Here is a 21,066-nt window from a genome sequence, read left to right as displayed (position 1 = left end):
ACACACGTTTCAAATGAACAAAAACCTAAGCAATATTCGTTGCATTCAAAGGCCCACAACATCCTGACCTTTTAGGATGGAAGGAGAATCAAGAGGATCTTCCAAAGGATATATGAGGATATCTGTGATTTTGAGACCCCATCTGTGCAGGAGGAAGTGTCCTTAAGACACATCTTGGGAACCAAAACTAGCTCCATGTCCAAGCATTGCTATGTCAGACAAAACAGTTGTCGTTATATGATATGCCTATGAGCCTTGATTATTTCATAGCACTCTAATTTTCTCTTCATTAGAACAGGGGAAGATGTTTTTCATTTTTTATTCCCCATAAAACTCTTTTTAGCAATTAAAAATTTTTAAATACCATAGCCAACTTGAGATTGTTCTCACATTGAGAGGTAGGCACTAGCAATACTAGCGAAGAAAAAGAATAATAAATACCTGTCCAATAACAGTTGGACAAAGCTTGGCAGATATGGACTTCTCCAAAACAGCTCGAACCTTTGGATCTAGATTGATAACTTCAGCATATCCACCACGCAAACCACATTCGCCCATATAACCTTAAATACATACGACATTGAAGATTGATACAAAGAACAGGAGATACTTGAAAAGCCAGAAGCTTGGATATTCAAAAAGGCCCATAAACAGGATTAAAACATGAAGCATTCGAATTACTAAAAGTATTATACCGCTACTTGATTGGATTCAAACATTAAGAATAAAGATAATAAGCTAATTAACACTTCGTTATATGATTATTATTATTTTTACTATTTTTTTTTTGTTAGGTAAGCCTAACAAAACAAAAAAAAAAAAACAGCAAAATGTATTCCCCTTCGAAAGACACGTTCAAATATAAAAGGAACAAAAATCAGCAAAAGAATTCAATGTTTACTTAAGAAATTGAACAGAAAAACTAAAATTATATGGCTTCATATCGAAAATTGATCGCTCATTCATTTCTGGTTGACAATTACTCATTTTTGCTTTGTAGTTTTCTATTTGTCAAGTTCAAAAAAATTATTTGACAGTTGCTAAATGACTACGAAGAGTGTTAAAACCAATATAATGTACTATAAATTGTTAAAAATTATTGCATTAACTGTTTTGTGTTGATTTACACCACATTACACTGCTTCCCTCTCCCACAGCAAGATTTTACAGTAATTTTACATCCCTTTAAAGCAGAGGCTCCTAAACTTTTCTTTCTCATAGACCTATTTCAAAAATTTCGCTGGTTCTGGTGCTAAGTTTCTACCATGTTCCCAAAACTCGAGGAAAAAACAGTGAAAATTAGAACTAAGAATGGAGATTTTTGTTGTGGTTGAGTTCCAACCAGAAACTAACAGTTTTCAAAAAAGAAAGTGACAATTGATCGATTGATTAATTAATTGATTTTGCTGTGAGTGGATATCCAAAAGTGAAGTTGGGCTTTAAAGCATGTCTAGATTAACTTAGTACAGCTGTTCCAACAATTACTACTTCCTAAATACAAATGTAATTACTATGATAAACCGAGGAACTTACTTTTTATGAGTCCTCACTCTTTGATATTTTTTAAACTAAAGTTTAGATATAATAACTATGTAGGCATAGGAATAAAGGTTAGAAATTAAGAAATAGAGGTTATGGTTTAGTAATAATATATATGCAATGATCAATGTGGCTTGAAATTGTAACTTTTTATTGTATGAACATATAACCTCAACTGAAATGAGTAAAAAAAAAAAAGAAGAAATATATTTGAGAATGCCATAACACTTGCTGGATATTCGGGCTTGCTGCTCCTTACGACTAACAGATGTCACCCAGAACTTTGGGAGGTAATGTATGTCTGGAGAATGCAATTCTTTGTTTTCGGTTTTAGCATACATGATTCTTATTAAAAATAAGAATTTCAGAAGAAATTATTAGCGATAGAAAAATATATTTTTTATAAGTAAAGTGATAGCTGTAACATGGCTGACATCTTTAATTGGTTCTTTGAGTGTGATAATGAAAAATAAAATTTATGGCAAGATGAACACAGATGATAAACACAAGTGGTTAGTAAAACTTCTAAGCAGAATAACCACTTACAAAACCCCAGAAGTCCCCAAACAAGAAATTTGGTTAGGAAAATTATGATCAAGTAGTTTTTCCATTGTTTTTAAGTAAGAATCCAGAACAGTTTTGCAAGATCAAAGTAAGCAAAGTCAGGTGAACGGAAAAATTGGACCACGGCATACAGGCACAGAGATTCCAAGTCACAGTAAACTAAAATATTACAATCTGTACGATTATTCCGCATGATTTCCATACAGCTCGGAACAACTTTAGCCTAGCTTTTTTTACTTCAAAAAAGGGACATAATCGTAGAAATTCATAAAATAAGACGATGAAGATATGCTGATCTCTGTGCCTTTGTCAATAAGACAAATTTAGCAGTGAAATTTGGAAGCGTAAAAAGTGGAGGTTAAAACGTAAAAAGTAAAAAGTTAATCTTCGAAGCATCTTTTAAACGGCAGTTTTATCAACTGAGTTTACTGAAGTAATAGAAAAATTGTAGAGCGCAAAATGATCTTTCCTCAAAAATAGAAATGAGTACTCTACCCTTTGAAGATGACAGAAACGATGCCATCTCCATTCCTGAGTAGGGCTCACCAAGTTCCATCAGAACCTTTTTAAAAGAATGAAATTGACTGCCCTTGGCGTAAACATTTTCTTGATAAACTTCGTCAGCAAAAATGAAAAGCTTCTCTCTGTGAGCAAATTTTATGACATCTTCAATATTCTGTCGGGATAAAACTTGTCCGGTCGGATTTCCAGGATTAATAATAACAATTGCTCTTGGGTTGCATCGCTTTCTTGCTTCGTTGACTGAACGCTCCAATTCACTTATATCCAAACCCCAACCGTTGTCCTCGTCCAAATAGTAATTCAACTTAAATAGAAAATTGTGTGAAAATCATATCATACTAAGGAAATTGTATGGTAAATACAGATAGACAGACATCAAAAAAGGAATACATGTATTACAAAGCCAAAGTTTACGGGAATTGAATTAAGAATTAAAGAAAATATGCTGAAAGTCATTTACGAATTGTGCCTTAATGCGAGAAGAATCTAAAAAGTTCTTAGACGTTATCAAATAATACATCATGGGGAGCAATCATGGGCCTAGTCAGGTACACAGGTGGTTAACCACCCTGTTTTCAGAGTCTGAGCGGGATAGGTGCTATAAGGTAACAGTTCACGGCTTCTTTTATGGTTACCAACACCTTTTCTTTGAGTGAGCATAAGGTTACGGACTGTTTCTAACCTCAATATCAGGTTGTGTTGCCACAGGAGAATCTGTTGCACGGCATTATCACCCTTATAGCTAATAGCAATTTTATTGTCAAGACAAGCAGAAAATGAGCAACCAATGGCGGGGCAACCGTACTTACTACAAAAAAGACTACATTTAACTTGCAGATAGGCTGAGCATACTTCTTTTCTTTAAGGCGAAAAAAATGGGAAGAATCTGGAATGTGTGATAGAAAATATGGCAACCTCATTCAAACCGGGTCGCACGTTCACTTTACTCATAGTTCGGAAGAAGCTACACAACATGTTTTAATTTTGGATTGTTCAGGTGAACTATACAAACGGTCAGTAAATATTTCGATTAAAATTTTGGTCTCCGAGCAACGAGAGAAAACGTTGGGATAATTTAACGGTACAGAGGCTAAATTGACCACTCCCTACAAAAATCTACCGAGAAAGTTTGAAAAAAATATTCGTCACTATTTTTTATTTTTATTTTAATGCACCGATCATTAAGTTAAGTTCCACATAAAGTTTTACGTTGATACATCTAGTTCTACCTCCATATATACTTTCATAGACCATACTGCCATATAAACTTCCAAACTATCATGTTTCAACAAATATGCCGGTCGGTTAAAATAAGCCATAAACTTGATCCTATGATAAGTAAAAAAAAAATCTCTAATAAAAGCTTTCGCTATATATGTCTGAACGCACTAATTTTCCGGCAGGAGGGGGAGGGGAGAGAAGGAGTTAAAAAACAAACTGAACCAAAATAGCAAGAGCTTAAGCAGAGTTTCTTTTTCTCGCATCAAGACTTCGTCAACTAGTATCAACCGGTCAGAGTTATTCGCATTTCCGTATCTATTTAATTCTATTTTAAAAATGATATGAGCGTATTTTTAAACTTACAATAAATAGCTAAGCATTACTGTCACGAATTTAATTCCTCGCCACACATTCCTTTGTGCGTACATGGTATTAATAAAAACTCTATTTCTTCAATTTTCACTGAATTTCGTAAAAGTAAATAATTTTAAATACAACAATGGCTACTTTTTCTACGTCAATCTTGCAAAAACAAAATTCTATGAAAATCTAGTAATAGCGCGGCAAAATTAGCGGAAGGTTCTGGAAATTATAGATACCTAGCAAATAAAAAAAAAGTAACTGCTTTCAGGTGAGTTGATCATGCCCCATCTTAAAAGTTAATAACAGCTTGTCTAGATAAGCTTTTACACAAGTTGATGAAATCTAAGGATTTAACGTCAGAACTTATTAGATGTGTTAAAAAAAAGATGAAAAAATGAAAAAGAGAACATTCATGCAACTCAGCCCCCATGCAATTCGACCCACGTGCAACTCAACTCCATTTACCTAAACCCCCTACAACTTAATGTCATCCAACTAATTGAACCTCCGTCTAAATCAACCCTTATGTAATCGACACAGGGGTCCTAGAATATTGGGAGAGGGCCCATTGACAGAAATTAAATGTTTTAGTGCCTTCTTTAAGCGACCAAAAAGATTCGAGGGCAACTAGGTCCCCTTCCCAGTCCCTTTTTCACAAAAGTCCTTTTTTCACAAAATGGTCCAATTAAAATTTTGAAATAGCCATTTTTTCATCTTAGCTGAAAAGCCCATTAATTATACCGTTGGATATAACATGAGACCCCCCACCCACAGCCACAGGGTTACAAAATTCGCTCATTGTTTACGCATACCATTTGTTATTGGGACGTATACATACATTTTCGGGTGGGAGACGAATTTTCTGCAGGAGAGGGGGGGGGCTTTCCACAGGTTAATTTTTCATGAGGAGGGAAGTTTCCAGGGGGTGAACTTTTCAGGAGAAACTTTACAGATGGGAAATTTACCATAATTCCTTTACAAAGTGAAGGAATCATAATTCCTTGTCCAAGGTAAATTTTCACCGGGATAGAGGATAATTCCGTACGGAGGGGTATTTCTCCGTGGAGGAGTGGCCAGATTTCCTGACAAAATTTAAATAACAGTCAGAAATTAAATTAAAAAAAAATTCAACTGAAAGTAAGGAGCAAAATTAAAACTTAAAAAGAACAGAAATTATTACGAATATGAAGAGGGTTGACCCCTCCTCAACACTTACGCTAAAGTTTGAATTTTGCCCCAAGAACGACTCCTGAAACACAAGGGCTGTTTAATTAGAACAATAAGAAGCTTTTCTAAAAGTAATAAAAAACTTCTAGCGTAAAGAGCGAGGTGTTGAAGAGGGGGAAACTCCTTCCTATACTTAAATTTCCGTTCGTTTTAAGTTTTTAACGTTGCTCCCTACTTTCAGTCGATTTTTTTTATTTAATCATTAAAAAATCAGCTTTGTACTTGAATGAATTTTAGTCACTTGGTAGTTTTTGTCAAAACTACTGGGAAGGGGAGATTTGTCAAAGACTGGAAAGAGGAATTTTCAAGAGGGGGATTTTAGCCAACAGTTTGAGGGTTCTCGATCAAGGGGGTTTGGGTGGTAGACCATTTATAGTTTCAAGCCTTTACACTCCAATCGCATTTTGTTGCCTTCAGGCATTTTATGATGGAGCTGACATGACGAAACTATAAAGCTCGTAAATGTAAAATAATGCCATTCGTATGAACTCAAATAGCCCTCTACGACGTTCTAGGGCCCTACTCCTCTGGGGTAGGGAGAAACTTAGGGTTGAGTTGCATGGGGGTTGAGTTGCACCCAGGTAAACGGTGGTTGATTCACACAAGGGTTCAGTTGCACGAGCTTTCAGTTACACGAAGGTTGAGTTGTACGGTGTTGGGTTGAACGGGGTTTAGTTACACGAAGGAACAGTTGCAATGGAACCATTTATAGTAACCCTTGGTTTAGTAAACTAGTCTTTTGGTCGAAACTCAACGTTTTCGTGTACTAACGTGCCTGACGAGGATATGTATATTCTTGTTACCGCGTCAGGTCAGATGGTAACCTGCAACCACAGTAAAAGGTCTCATTTGAGGTGCTAAAAGCCATAAGTTAACTTAAGGAATCTTTTTAGTTTTTACATTTGACTTTTAAATTTAATTGACTAAACTATTTCCTTTCTAATTCTTTTCTTACTTAAGCTCCTGTGGTTAATAATATTACCATCAAACTGATAATACAAAATAAAAATTAACTGTGCATTAATTCATGTATTCCTAAAATGATTGTATTCAGAAGGTATTTAAAGAGTTCTTTTTCTCAATACAATTTTTACGTGTATGAGAAGGTCTGTATATAACAATAACAAGAATATTCATTTAAATTCAAGTTTAAATATTCGTTTAAATAGAATTAATCATTCGGTACTTCTGATCAACACCCCTGTCCCTTTCCCGGTATTCCAATGTGATAAGATTTGATAGAACAACTCGAAAGCGCTTTTTTTTTACCGGAGACAAGAAGGAGGTACTCATATTCAGGGCACTAGCAAAAAAAGCAGTGGCAGCAGGGAGAGAGGGTATTATCCAGTAGATTCATTGAATGGATGTAAAGTTCTTCATCTTAAACTAATGACTGTCCAAAAAGCCAGTTGTCAGTTGTTTTGCTTCATTTTGGATGTTTCAATGAATAATAAATACAAAAAAAATTACCTGTTCCAAACCATATTCTGCGATTGATGCTGAATAAAGTGGATATTGCGGCTTAGGAATCATGACTCCATTATTTAATCCATCTTTTGATTTATTTATAAGAAGTTTCATTACAGCCTGGAAGAGAACAATTCAAAGGTTATTCCATAAGCACATTGAAAAAAAACAAGAGCTAAGAGCTCATATGGCACTTGTGACGAGGCGAGAAGAGCTAAGAGCCAAGAAATCATATGGCATGAGCTCTAACAAAATTCTATGAATCAATAGATTGATTTAAAAAGGAAAATAAGAGGCTTAATGCCAGTCAGGATTTAAAATAAGAGCTCTGAGTCACGATGTCCTTCTAAATATCAAAATTCATTAAGATCCGATCACCCACTCGTAAGTTATAAATACCTAATTTTTTCTAATTTTTCCTCTCCCTTTAGCCCCAGATGGTCGAATCTGGGAAAATGACTTTATCAAGTCAAATTGTTCAGCTCCCTGACACGCCTACCAATTTCAATCGTCCTAGCACGTCCAGAAGCACCAAACTCGCCAAATCACTGAGCCCTTCCCCCCAACTCCCCCAAAGAGAGCGAAACCAGTACGATTCTGTCAATCACGTATAAAGAACATTTGTTTAATCTATCCACCAAGCTTCATCCCGATTCCTCCACTCCAAGTGTTTTTCCAAGATTTCCCCCTCCAACTCCCCCCAATGTCAAAAGATCTGGTTGGGATTTGAAATAAGAGCTCTGAGACATGAATTCCTTCTAAAAATCAAATTTCATTAAGATCCGATTATCTATTCGTAAGATAAAATACCCCAATGTTCACGTTTTCCAAGAATTCCGGTTTCCCCCTCCAACTCCCCCCAATGTCACAGGATCTGGTAGACATTTAAAATTAGAACTTTAAAGCACAAGATCCTTCTAAATATCAAATTTCATTAAGATCTGGTCACCCTTTCGTAAGTTACAAATACCTAAATTTTCAAAATTACCCCCCCCCCCCAATTCCACCAAAGAGAGCAGATCCGGTCCGGTTATGTCAGTCACGTATCTTAGACAGGTTTCTATTCTTCCCATCCAGTTTTATCCTGATCTCACCGCTTTAAGTATTTTCTAAGATTTCCGGTCCCCCCAACTGCCCCCCCACCCAATTACGCTTGATCCGGTTGAGATTTAAAATAAGAGATCTGAGTTACGAGGTCCTTCTAAATATGAAGTTTCATGAAGATCCGATCACTCCTTCGTAAGTTAAAATACGTAATTTTTTCTTATTTTTCAGAATTAGAACACACACACACACCCCCCCCCAATAGAGCGGATCCGTTCCAATTATGTAAATCACGTATGTAAGACTTCTGCTCTTATTTTTCCCACCAAGTTTCATTCCGATCCCTCCAATCTAAGCGTTTTCCATGATTTTAGGTTCCACACCCCAAACTTCCCCCAATGTCACCAGATCCGGTCAGGATTTAAAATAAGAGCTTTGAGACACGATATCCTTCTAAATATCAAATTTCATTGAGATCCGATCACCCGTTCGTAAGTTAAAAATACCTCTTTTTTCTAATTTTTCAGAATTAACCCCTCCCCCAACTACCCCAAAGAGAGCGGATCCGTTCCGGTTATGTCAATCATGTATCTAGGACTTGTGCTTATTTTTCCCACCAAGTTTCATCCCGATCCCTCCACTCTAAGTGTTTTCTAAGTTTTAGGTTTCCCCCTCCCAACTCCCCCCAATGTCACCAGATCCGGTTGGGTTTAAAATAAGAGCTCTGAGACACGATATCCTTCTAAATATCAAATTTCATTGAGATCCGATCACCCGTTCGTAAGTTAAAAATACCTCATTTTTTAATTTTTCAGAATTACCCCCCCAACCACCCCAAAGAGACCGGATCCGTTCCGGTTATGTCAATCATGTATCTAGCACTTGTGCTTATTTTTCCCACCAAGTATCATCCCGATCCCTCCACTCTAAGTGTTTTCCAAGATTTTAGGTTTCCCCCTCCCATATCCCCCCAATGTCACCAGATCTAGTCGGGATTTAAAATAAGAGCGCTAAGACACGATATCCTTCCAAACATCAAATTTCATTAAGATCTGATCAACAATTCGTAAGTTAAAAATACTTCTATTTTTCTATTTTTCCGAATTAACCGGCACCCCCCCCCCCCCCCAGATGGTCAAATTGGGAAAAAGACTATTTCTAATTTAAGCTGGTCCCGTCCCTGATACGCCTGCCAAATTTCATCGTCCTAGCTTACCTGGAAGTGCCTAAAGTAGCAAAACCGGGACCGACAGACCGACAGAATTGGCGATTGCTATATGTCACTTGGTTAATACCAAGTGCCATAAAAAAAAAAACTTAAGTGTTCTTAGCGGTTATTATAAAAATTTCAGTGCACCCTCAAAAAGGCACGGCAGCAACTGAATGCAGAAGTATTAACAAGTAAACTACTACTACAAAGTCGGAACAGTATCAAGCAGTTAGAGGCCAACACTCCCCCTCCATCCAATTATTTTTAAAGCTTTTGCTTTGGCCATCTCTCAAGATTTTCCAAAATATTTTTAGTTCGTTAACAAGATTGTCGTCACACTCTTAGGCATCCAGTTTGTCTATTGTAACTTAGAGTGTTTATTAGCATAGGTATTCTATACGGACTCCTGTTGTCCATAGGACTCTCCCAAGCGACGGAGGCAATTATTCATGGCACATAAGATGTCGAAGCACATCGTTCATAATCTTTTAAGATAGAAAAGACAAGATATTTATTTCAAGAAATTGACATCACAACTCCCGAAGGGCGGAATTTGAATTTTGAGGCTAATAAATTAAAACAGTACAAAAGAAAATAGCATAAAAAGCAAACAGAAACTAAAGTATTGGCAAAAGAAATTAAAGTTAAATTCTTTTGCCTGCCCCGAAATTAAAGTTATCAAAATTGCAATTTACTCATTCGTCATTATTTAAACTGAGTTTGGTCATCATATTTTAATAGCATAAAAACAGGTAAAGCCCAATAAAATAAGAAAACATATAAATATGTAAAACATTTTTAAAGGAACATTAAAAGAAAATGAAGAAAAAAACAAGCGAACAAATACAAAAGACGGGCAGTGTTTGTACTAAATAAAAACAAGGGAAACTAGCGGGATGTTTTGCTTATTTTTTCCGTAATGTAGGGGATAAAGATTTTCCCTTCTGGAGGTACAGCAGCGAACAAGAGACAAGGTAGAAACAGACTGGGAAGTGGCCCGAGGGGGGCGGAATCTAGTTTTTTAATAGAACTTATCTTGTCAACGAACACATAGTTCGGCTTATGGTTCGTGAAAATTGTCTACCTGTTTTGGAAAGAGTTTCTACAAAGATGAAAAATGTCAGGTCTAGAGTGAAAAATTCCCTTTTCGTAACTGAAGTGATGAATGTATATGTCATATTTGGTCCGTGTCTCAACAGATTTCACATATATGAGGGTGCTTATTTATGACGATCTACATCGATCTGTCCGAATGTTTACTTTACCAAAGTATATACACGCCTTTGATAATTTTGTAATTCTTCTTACATTAATGATTTAATTTCATGATGGTCCCTTGTTTTATACTGTTTTTATTTATTAATTACTACTTGTTTAACATTAGTGATACTTTATTGTGACGTTGTTGCGTATGGTTGAATTGTTTTCTATATGACCATTATTGTTGCTATGGTCGCGTCAGCAGCTACAACTTAGGGGAGATACAGTTATAGTAAGGGGGGCTATAATAAGAAAAATTAGATATTTTGATTTAGGCGACAAGTATAAATAAAAAAAAAATGTCTGTACGTTATCAACTTAGAAAAAGTAACAATTTTGTCTGCAGTTGTACTTCGAAATGTTTCCAAAACAAGAGAATATACCTATTTTTGAGAAGGGGATAAGAGCACTTGAAGGGGCGGGGTGAAGCGTCTTTAATGGTTCTAAAAGTTCTAAATATATATATATATATATATATATATATATATATATATATATAGATATATATATATATATATATATATATATATATATAGATATAGATATATATATATATATATATATATATATATATATATATATATATATATATATATATATACGCGCCATTGTAGTTGTGTCCCTGTGTCCCACCTGTGAATATAGATAGATATATATATGTTTTTAACTACGTAAAACTTGCGAATATACAACATTCTTCGATGTCCCATTGTCTGTGCATATAAATAGATTGTCAGGTTTACCGACTCTTGAACATGCAACATAAAATTGTCCATGGGATAAACAATCCGTATTCAGATCTATACCTGATTATTCTAATGATTGCCCATGAGCTTTGTTGATGGTGATTGCTAATCGAACATTCCCCGTGTCCCCGTCGTCATTTATATATCTCCCTGTGCCCCCGGCATCCCCCTTGTAGTTGTGTCCCTGTGTCCCAGTCGTCATTTATATTCCCAGTATCCCGGTCGTCATTTGTGTCCCAGTGTCCCAGTCTGTAATTTCTCTTTGAGCGTCCCGGTCGTCATTTATATTCCCTGTGTCCCGGTCGTCATTTGTGTCCCGGTGTCCCGGTCTGTAATTTATCTTTGAGTGTCCCGGTCGTCATTTATATCTCCCGGTCGTTATTTGTGTCCCAGTGTCCCAGTCTGTAATTTCTCTTTGAGTGTCCCGGTCGTCATTTATATTCCCTGTGTCCCGGTTTTTAGTTTTCTTTTTCTCCTTTATTTTTCAGTTTTTTTCCTTTTTTTAGTTTTTTTTTCAGTTTTTAGTTTTTTTAGTTTTTTTTTATTAGTTTTTAGTTGTTTCTTTTTAGTTTTTCTTGTAGTTTTTACCTTTTTTTTAGTTTTTTTTTTAGTTTTTCTTTTTTAGGTTTTAGTTTTTTACCTTTTTTTATTTTTTTTAGTTTTTTACCTTTTTTTAGTTTTTTAGCTTTTTTAGTGTTTTTAGTATTTTCTTTTTAGTTTTTTTTGGTAGTTTTTACCTTTTTTAGTTTTTTTTTCTTCTTTTGTATTAATGCTAAAGCCAAGGTTCGAACCTGGAACCTCTCGGACCTGGAACCTGGAACATAACACTTTACCAACTCAGCTACTTTATTATTATTTATTTAAGAATTAAGCTACTTCGGCTTGAATACATTCGTTTTTGAATTGGTATATGATGAAATAATTCAGACGTCATATAATGACGTCACTCGACCGACAGACAGACAGACAACTTATTTATATATATATACTAGCTGTTATATCTATATATATAAAAATAAGTTGTCTGTGGATCTGTGGATCGTGGATCAGGTGACGTCATGTTTCGGCTGACGTCATGAAATTAGTTGCCATCATTTTTGCTTTGAAGGTGACGTCATTCAAGTTATATAAGACATATGTTCGCGTAGAATTCTATTAATGTTTAAGTTTACAATGACTGATGAAGATGCTCAAAGAGTCTATGCCAAAAAACTTGCTGCTGATAGAGAAAGTCAGAAAAGAAAGCGTGCCGAGGAATCAAAAGAACAGCAAGGAAACAGGCTTGAGGCTAAAGAACGCAAAACCGCGCAGTTAGATGAAGATCCACCTGGACAGCGAGAGTCAAAACATATTAAAACTGAAAATGATAGCGATGATGATTGGGTTTGGGATTTTGACTTGGATAAGGTCATCAATGACTACCAGATTTTAGTTAAAAAAACAAAGGTTCGGCGATATGTATTTCATAGTGAAGCTGAAAAATAAAGAAGAAAAAGAAAACTGAAAAAAGAAAAAAGAGAAATTACAGACTGGGATACCGGGACACAAATGACGACCGGGACACAGGGAATATAAATGACGACCAGGACACAGGTATTTAAGAATATCGTTCAAAGACAAATTTTTAATTGTAAGAAGACCGTTGAAAGAGAAATTTCTAATTGTAAAATGACTGAAAAACCTACAATGGCAACGGTACCACCATCGAAGTAGATAACCAGTGGGTTTACGGCCAACCTACCATCTTCAAAGATACCACGATAGGAAGACTCTACACCGTTCACCCCAATCAACATGAATGCTTCTTTCTACGCCTGCTTTTGGTGAATGTACCCGGTCCGACATCCTTTGAGTATTTGAGAACTGTAAACGGTACTATACATGACACTTACCGTAGTGCATGCCAAGCTCTGAATTTATTGGATCTATATATATAAAAATAAGTTGTCTGTGTGTGGATCTGTGGATGGATCAGGTGACGTCATGTTTCGGCTGACGTCATGAAATTAGTTGCCATCATTTTTGCTTTGAAGGTGACGTCATTCAAGTTATATAAGACATATGTTCGCGTAGAATTCTATTAATGTTTAAGTTTACAATGACTGATGAAGATGCTCAAAGAGTCTATGCCAAAAAACTTGCTGCTGATAGAGAAAGTCAGAAAAGAAAGCGTGCCGAGGAATCAAAAGAACAGCAAGGAAACAGGCTTGAGGCTAAAGAACGCAAAACCGCGCAGTTAGATGAAGATCCACCTGGACAGCGAGAGTCAAAACATATTAAAACTGAAAATGATAGCGATGATGATTGGGTTTGGGATTTTGACTTGGATAAGGTCATCAATGACTACCAGATTTTAGTTAAAAAAACAAAGGTTCGGCGATATGTATTTCATAGTGAAGCTGAAAAATAAAGAAGAAAAAGAAAACTGAAAAAAGAAAAAAGAGAAATTACAGACTGGGATACCGGGACACAAATGACGACCGGGACACAGGGAATATAAATGACGACCAGGACACAGGTATTTAAGAATATCGTTCAAAGACAAATTTTTAATTGTAAGAAGACCGTTGAAAGAGAAATTTCTAATTGTAAAATGACTGAAAAACCTACAATGGCAACGGTACCACCATCGAAGTAGATAACCAGTGGGTTTACGGCCAACCTACCATCTTCAAAGATACCACGATAGGAAGACTCTACACCGTTCACCCCAATCAACATGAATGCTTCTTTCTACGCCTGCTTTTGGTGAATGTACCCGGTCCTACATCCTTTGAGTATTTGAGAACTGTAAACGGTACTATACATGACACTTACCGTAGTGCATGCCAAGCTCTGAATTTATTGGAGAATGACCAACACTGGGATAACTGCATCAATGACGCGTGCGACACGTCAACCCCAAGTCAAATTCGTACACTTGCTCTCCATCAGCTCCTACAGAGTTATGGGAAAAATATAAGTCAAAAATGTCCGAAGATATACTCCATCGAAAACAGTTAGAGACGTCAGAAATGACTTTTGATTTTACATCATAAATTTATAACGACACTTTAGTTATTATAGAAGATTTGTGCGTACATATGGCAAACAAACCTCTTCAGGATTTGGGAATGCCTTCACCTAACCGTATCGCTGCTGTTTCGACATGTGTAGAATTGGATCGTGAACAAAGTTACAGTACGAGTGATCTATTGTCGTATGTACAAAATAACATTTACAAGTTAACGTCGGAACAAAAAGACATTTATGATACGATAGACTCAATTTCAGGACGTATACAACTACCTGCTGATTTCTGTAGTTTAGTGACGTCCAAAAATGAATTGATTGAAAAAGTATTTCCGAATATTCTAAAAAATTATAAAAATAATAAATGGCTAAGTGAAAGAGCGATTCTCGCACCCAAAAATATAGACGTCCACGAAATCAACAATATTGTTTTGACCAAGATTCGAGACCAGGCAGTCCTTTGCAAGTCAGTCGACACAGTTTTGGAACCAAATGAAGCGGTTAATTATCCATCTGAATTTTTAAATTCCATATATCTTTAAGGGTTTCCACCACACGTGCTACAACTAAAAATAGGCGTACCAATAATACTTTTAAGAAATATCAACCCACCAAAGCTTTGCAATGGCACGCGACTTGCCGTAAAAAAAACAATGGAAAGCCTAATAGAGGCGACAATCTTGACAGGGCCTTTTGAGGGTAATGCTGTTCTTATTCCTCGCATTCCCATGATTCCAACGGATCTGCCTTTTCAATTTAAAAGATTGCAATTCCCAATTCGATTAGCATTTGCAATCACCATTAACAAAGCTCAAGGTCAATCATTAGAAAAATGTGGTATAGATCTTAATACTGATTGTTTTTCCCATGGACAATTGTACGTTGCATGTTCGAGGGTCGGTAAACCTGACAATCTATTTATATGCAGCGACAATTGGACAGCGAAGAATGTTGTATATTCGCAAGTTTTACGCAGTTAATTTGTATTGTATCCATCTATCTATCTATCTATATAAAAACGAGTTGTGTGTATGCATGTTTGTTTGTTTGTAAAAAGAGCGTTTGCATATGACGTCATTATTAGTGCATACGGCTTTGTATATGCACAGACAATGGGAAAGCCAAGAATGTTGTATATTCGCAATTTTTACGTAGTTTAACTCCTGCAGACGAAATGAATGCTTGCCTGAAAAATTCTAATTTATGGGCACACGTAAAAATATTAAAATTAACTACAAATATGCGTGTCCGATTGCAAAACGATGATTCTGGTCAAACATTTTCAGATCAATTGCTGGCAATTGGAAACGGAAAGCTTCCAGTAGTGGGAAAGCCAAAAATGTTGTATATTCGCAATTTTTACGTAGTTTGAAACACATATATAAATCTATCTATATTCACAGGTGGGACACAGGGACACAACTACAATGGCGCGTAACTAATATGGCGCGTAACGACTTACGCGCGCGGGGGGGCTTGGGGGGCGCGAAGCGCCCCACCAACTAGGTGTTGGGGTGGCGCGAAGCGCCACCCCAACAGCTAGTATATATATATATATACACCAACACCTAGTTGGTGGGGCGCTTCGCGCCCCCCCAAGCCCCCCCGCGCGCGTAAGTCGTTACGCGCCATATTAGTTACGCGCCATTGTAGTTGTGTCCCTGTGTCCCACCTGTGAATATAGATAGATTTATATATGTGTTTCAAACTACGTAAAAATTGCGAATATACAACATTCTTGGCTTTCCCATTGTCTGTCCATATACAAAGCCGTATGTACTAATAATGACGTCATATGCAAACGCTCTTTTTACAAACAAACAAACATGCATACTCACAACTCGTTTTTATATAGATAGATAGATAGATAGATACAATACAAATTAACTACGTAAAACTTGTGAATATACAACAGTCTTCGCTGTCCCATTGTCTGTGCGTATAAATAGATTGTCAGGTTTACCGACCCTCAAAGATGCAACATACAATTGTACATTGGTAAAGCAATCTGTATTAAGATCTATACCGCATTTTTCTAGTGATTGCCCTTGAGCTTTGTTGATGGTGGTTGCAAATGCTAATCGAATTGGGAATTGCAATCTTTTAAATTGAAAAAGCAGATCCGTTGGAATCATGGGAATGCGAGGAATAAGAACAGCCTCACCCTCATAAGGCCCTGTCAAGATTGTGGCCTCTATTAGGTTTTCCATTGTTTTTTTTACGGCAAGTCGCGTGCCATTGCAAAGCTTTGGTGGGTTGATATTTCTTAAAAGTATTATTGGTACGCCTATTTTTAGTTGTAGCACGTGTGGTGGAAACCCTGAAGGATCTATGGAATTTAAAAATTCAGATGGATAATTAACCGCTTCATTTGGTTCCAAAATACAAATTAACTGCGTAAAACTTGCGAATATACAACATTCTTCGCTGTCCAATTGTCGCTGCATATAAATAGATTGTCAGGTTTACCGACCCTCGAACATGCAACGTACAATTGTCCATGGGAAAAACAATCAGTATTAAGATCTATACCACATTTTTCTAATGATTAACCTTGAGCTTTGTTAATGGTGATTGCAAATGCTAATCGAATTGGGAATTGCAATCTTTTAAATTGAAAAGGCAGATCCGTTGGAATCATGGGAATGCGAGGAATAAGAACAGCCTCACCCTCAAAAGGCCCTGTCAAGATTGTGGCCTCTATTAGGTTTTCCATTGTTTTTTTTTACGGCAAGTCGAGTGCCATTGCAAAGCTTTGGTGGGTTTATATTTCTTAAAAGTATTATTGGTACGTCTATTTTTAGTTGTAGCACGTGTGGTGGAAACCCTGAAAGATCTATGGAATTTAAAAATTCAGATGGATAATTAACCGCTTCATTTGGTTCCAAAACTGTGTCGACTGACTTGTAAAGGACTGCCTGGTCTCGAATCTTGGTCAAAACAATATTGTTGATTTCGTGGACGTCTATATTTTTGGGTGCGAGAATCGCTCTTTCACTTAGCCATTTATTATTTTTATAATTTTTTAGAATATTCGGAAATACTTTTTCAATCAATTCATTTTTGGACGTCACTAAATTACAGAAATCAGCAGGTAGTTGTATACGTCCTGAAATTGAGTCTACTGGGAGCTTTCCGTTTCCCATTGCCAGCAATTGATCTGAAAATGTTTGACCAGAGTCATCGTTTTGCAATCGGACACGCATATTTGTAGTTAATTTTAATGTTTTTACGTGTGCCCATAAATTAGAATTTTTCAGGCAAGCCAAACAGCTTCATTACTGCTTATGTATCTTCCAGCCTGATATTGTACGATTTCATCGAAATCTTTGATTTCGGGCTGCAAGCCAAAAACTGCCATGTCACTGCCTTTGTTGACGTATTTACATATGTATTTGATTGCCTTTACGGAGTTACAGTATTCAACGTTTATGTGTGCATTAAATGTTTTTGATAATAATGGGGAATATGGAACAACCCACTGGTTATCTACTTCGATGGTGGTACCGTTACGCTTCTTTATTATTGCTGTTTTACCGCCATCTTCAGTAGATCTTCTTCTATATTGTGGGTAACCATCATTGCCAGTAATTGTGTTTGATACTAAAAGTCGAGGATATTGCTTTGTGCACCTTCCTTTGGCCATGCATGGTGTATTTTCGTTCACTGCACCGCAAGGTCCATGTATCATATTTTTTACAATAATATCATGTAACCCCTTATCGACATTTTTATCAGGTATTTCAGCGGAAATCACATCATCAATTTCGTTCGAAGTAATTTTTTTATGTAGCCAGATTAGTATATGTGCGTGTGGCAAACCTCGTTTTTGCCATTCCACTGAGTACATCCAGCATCGCACTGACCCAAACACTTCAAGTTTTACAATGTAGTTTATCAGTGATTTCAACTTTTGCCGGAAGACACGGGCCGTAATGTCATGCCTATGAACCGCCGATTGTCCTTGAAGTAAAAGCTGCAGTATCTCGTCCCAAGATTGATTACATGTAAATGTAATAAATAAATCTGGACGACCATAGAGACGAACATACGCAATAGCATCTTGAGCATATTCATGCATATGACGGGGACTGCCAGCATATGACGAAGGTAAAATTGTTAATCTTCCAACGTTTGTGGTATTACCGTCATTTACAACTGCATCTCGCAAATGAATGTATTGTTCAGAGCGGAGCTTGGTCTGATTCAGGCGGATATATAGCAAACGTTCTGATTCAATTTTAGCATACATATCAACGACGAATTGGTGAAACAATTCACGGCATTTTAAAATATAATTTTCTTCATCCTGCCGAATCATTAGTCTATAGGAATAATAATGCATTGCACTGCATTTCTTATTCATTTCTTTGTTAGTGGCTGGATTCATCAATTTAATATTAAAGTGATAGCCGTCGGCTCCATCCCAAAAAATGATAGGATATTGTAGGGCATCGTAGCATCGATGAGTTTCAGCAATTCTTAACAACTGAGCGTTTCGCTTATGAAGAATAATATCTCGAGGTAAAAACTGATCACCGACCATAACGATTGCCACTTCGTCGATAGTTGGAGCATTGTATCTACGCACATGTTGGCCAGGAGGCGTTTTGTCAGCGGAAATAACAATTTTATGCGTATCAGTAGGCATCAAATCGATGGCAGTTTTGAACAGACGCACTAAATTATTATTTTCGTGGAAAAGATGTTGCAATTGGGAAACGATTGTCCTTTCAACGTTGGGAGAAATTTCGCAACGTGCATTCAATTCAGAATTTCTATCACTGATGAAGTACAATTGTAAAAATTTATGATTTTCGCCTGAGAATGGTAGAAGGGACCCTGCTCTATGATAAATTTGCCCTTTTACTTTGAAAGTAGACATAAATTGATCTGGATTTTCGATTTGGGCTCCAAACGACGTCATTTGGAAACATGAGTTGTATTTTCTGATTTTTGACAAAAAACGCTTAGATTCTGACGTAGTTCCAGTAAGGAAAGTCTTCAATGGCTCTGGTGGTGCAGCCAATAGAGGAAGTTTAACTTTTCCTGAGGCGCAACACATTCCCATTGTTTCACCATTGAATTTCAAGGCCTTGCAATAGGGACAAATTTTAGACATTGTCCCGATTTGAACACATCTACTCAAGCTATAATCATCGACTGGGTTGTACCTGAATGCCAGGCGATAACTTTCAGGTTGCTCTGATTCCTCGGCACGCTTTCTTTTCTTACTTTCTCTATCAGCAGCAAGCCTGATTTCTTGCTGTTCTTGTGATTCCTCGGCACGCTTTCTTTTCTTACTTTCTCTATCAGCAGCAAGCCTGATTTCTTGCTGTTCTTGTAATTCCTCGGCACGCCTTCTTTTTTCACTTTCTCTTTTAGCAGCAAGTCTGCTTCCGCGTTGCTCTGGTAGTTCCTCGGCACGCTTTCTGTTCTTTCTTTATCAGCCTCAAGCCTTTTTCCTTGCTGTTCTTTTGATTCCTCGGCACGCTTTCTGTTCTTTCTTTCTCTATCAGCCTCAAGCCTGTTTCCTTGCTGTTCTTTTGATTCCTCGGCACGCCTTCTTTTTTCACTTTCTCTTTTAGCAGCAAGTCTGCTTTCGCGTTGCTCTGGTAGTTCCTCGGCACGCTTTCTTTTCTGACTTTCTCTATCAGCAGCAAGTTTTTTGGCATAGAGTCTTTGAGCATCTTCATCGGCTTTTGCCATGGTAAGTTCATCAGTCATTGTAAACTTAAACATTAATAGATTTCTACGTGAACATATGTCTTAAATATCTTGAATGACGTCACCGTCAAAGCAAAAATGACGACAACTAATTTCATGACGTCAGTCAACACAGAAACATGACGTCACCTGATCCACAGACAGACACACAGACAGACAACTTATTTTTATATATATAGATAGATATTTATATAAAGATAAACCTACAGAATAGATCCAGATCATGAATGATGAAAAGCTAAAACAACTAAAGCTATGAATATCATACCCTTATGCTTTCAGATGCCCCGTTGCTCAAAATGATATTTGAATAGTCACTTGGAATGCCACCATCTCGTTTTTCAATATACGCTGCAACATGCCTCCTGATCACCTCAATCCCACATGAATCGGTATATGCACCTGTAATAATATAGGAATTCCAGTTTAGTTTCAATTTTAAACCTACTTTTAAAATTTTAATAAAAAGCAAGAGCGATTCAGAGACCCACATATGACATGACTTCTTGCCGTTCTTGGTGTTAGCAAGCCTTGTAAAGTTCAATAGTGAACTATACAGTAATCCATCCCGCCAAATATGAAATAAATATTTATACAGCTGGTTCTACCAGCTGTAAAAGGACAATAAGATATTTTATAGGACATTAATAGGATACTTATAGGACAATCTACTCTGAAAAAAAAGTTGTAAGCTGGTAGTTCGGTAATCTCAATATCTCAGTATAATGATGTCTTCTCGCCCATGCAAATAACGTATTTTAGAAAAATTAATACATCATACAGTCCAGTGAAAATATTGTCATTTGTTATGGGGGAAAAGAAGTGCAAATACCGAAAAATTTCAGATCCATGGACTCCCAACCTTGAAACAGAAATTGAAACAATGGGAGTTTAATGTTTATGTTCCCTGTGAAATATGCGATTTTACTTCAAGCCTAAAGCCGTAACTTGTACCGAAAGGACAAAATACTTTATCAGTATATTTATAAGTCTCACATCTATCCATTCATAAAGCACGAACAACCAATTTTCAATGTGTTTTCGATCTAAAAAACGGAAAACAAATTTCAAAACGTAATATAATAGATGGATAAAGCTGAATCTCAGCTGTCAAATAATAACAATATCGTCGTCATACGCTGAAACAATAAAAGCTTAGGAATG

General features: G+C 36.6%; 1 protein-coding gene across 1 annotated transcript in view; it reads right to left on the bottom strand.

The window, feature by feature from the left end:
* LOC136032069 (alanine aminotransferase 1-like) overlaps positions 1 to 21,066 on the bottom strand; it is a 50,885-nt gene that overhangs the window by 7,415 nt on the left and 22,404 nt on the right. Inside the window, exons 5-8 of the mRNA XM_065712192.1 lie at positions 20,171 to 20,304; positions 6,907 to 7,023; positions 2,599 to 2,929; positions 442 to 563 (exon numbers count right to left, since the gene is read on the bottom strand). Of these exons, the coding sequence (XP_065568264.1) occupies positions 442 to 563; positions 2,599 to 2,929; positions 6,907 to 7,023; positions 20,171 to 20,304 (704 nt within the window). The remainder of the gene's footprint in view (positions 1 to 441; positions 564 to 2,598; positions 2,930 to 6,906; positions 7,024 to 20,170; positions 20,305 to 21,066) is intronic.

Source organism: Artemia franciscana, chromosome 10, assembly GCF_032884065.1.
Source record: "Artemia franciscana chromosome 10, ASM3288406v1, whole genome shotgun sequence".
NCBI classification, from domain to species: Eukaryota; Metazoa; Arthropoda; class Branchiopoda; order Anostraca; family Artemiidae; genus Artemia; species Artemia franciscana.
Note: the sequence above shows the minus strand (reverse complement) of the source record. Positions and strands in the feature narration are given on the sequence as shown.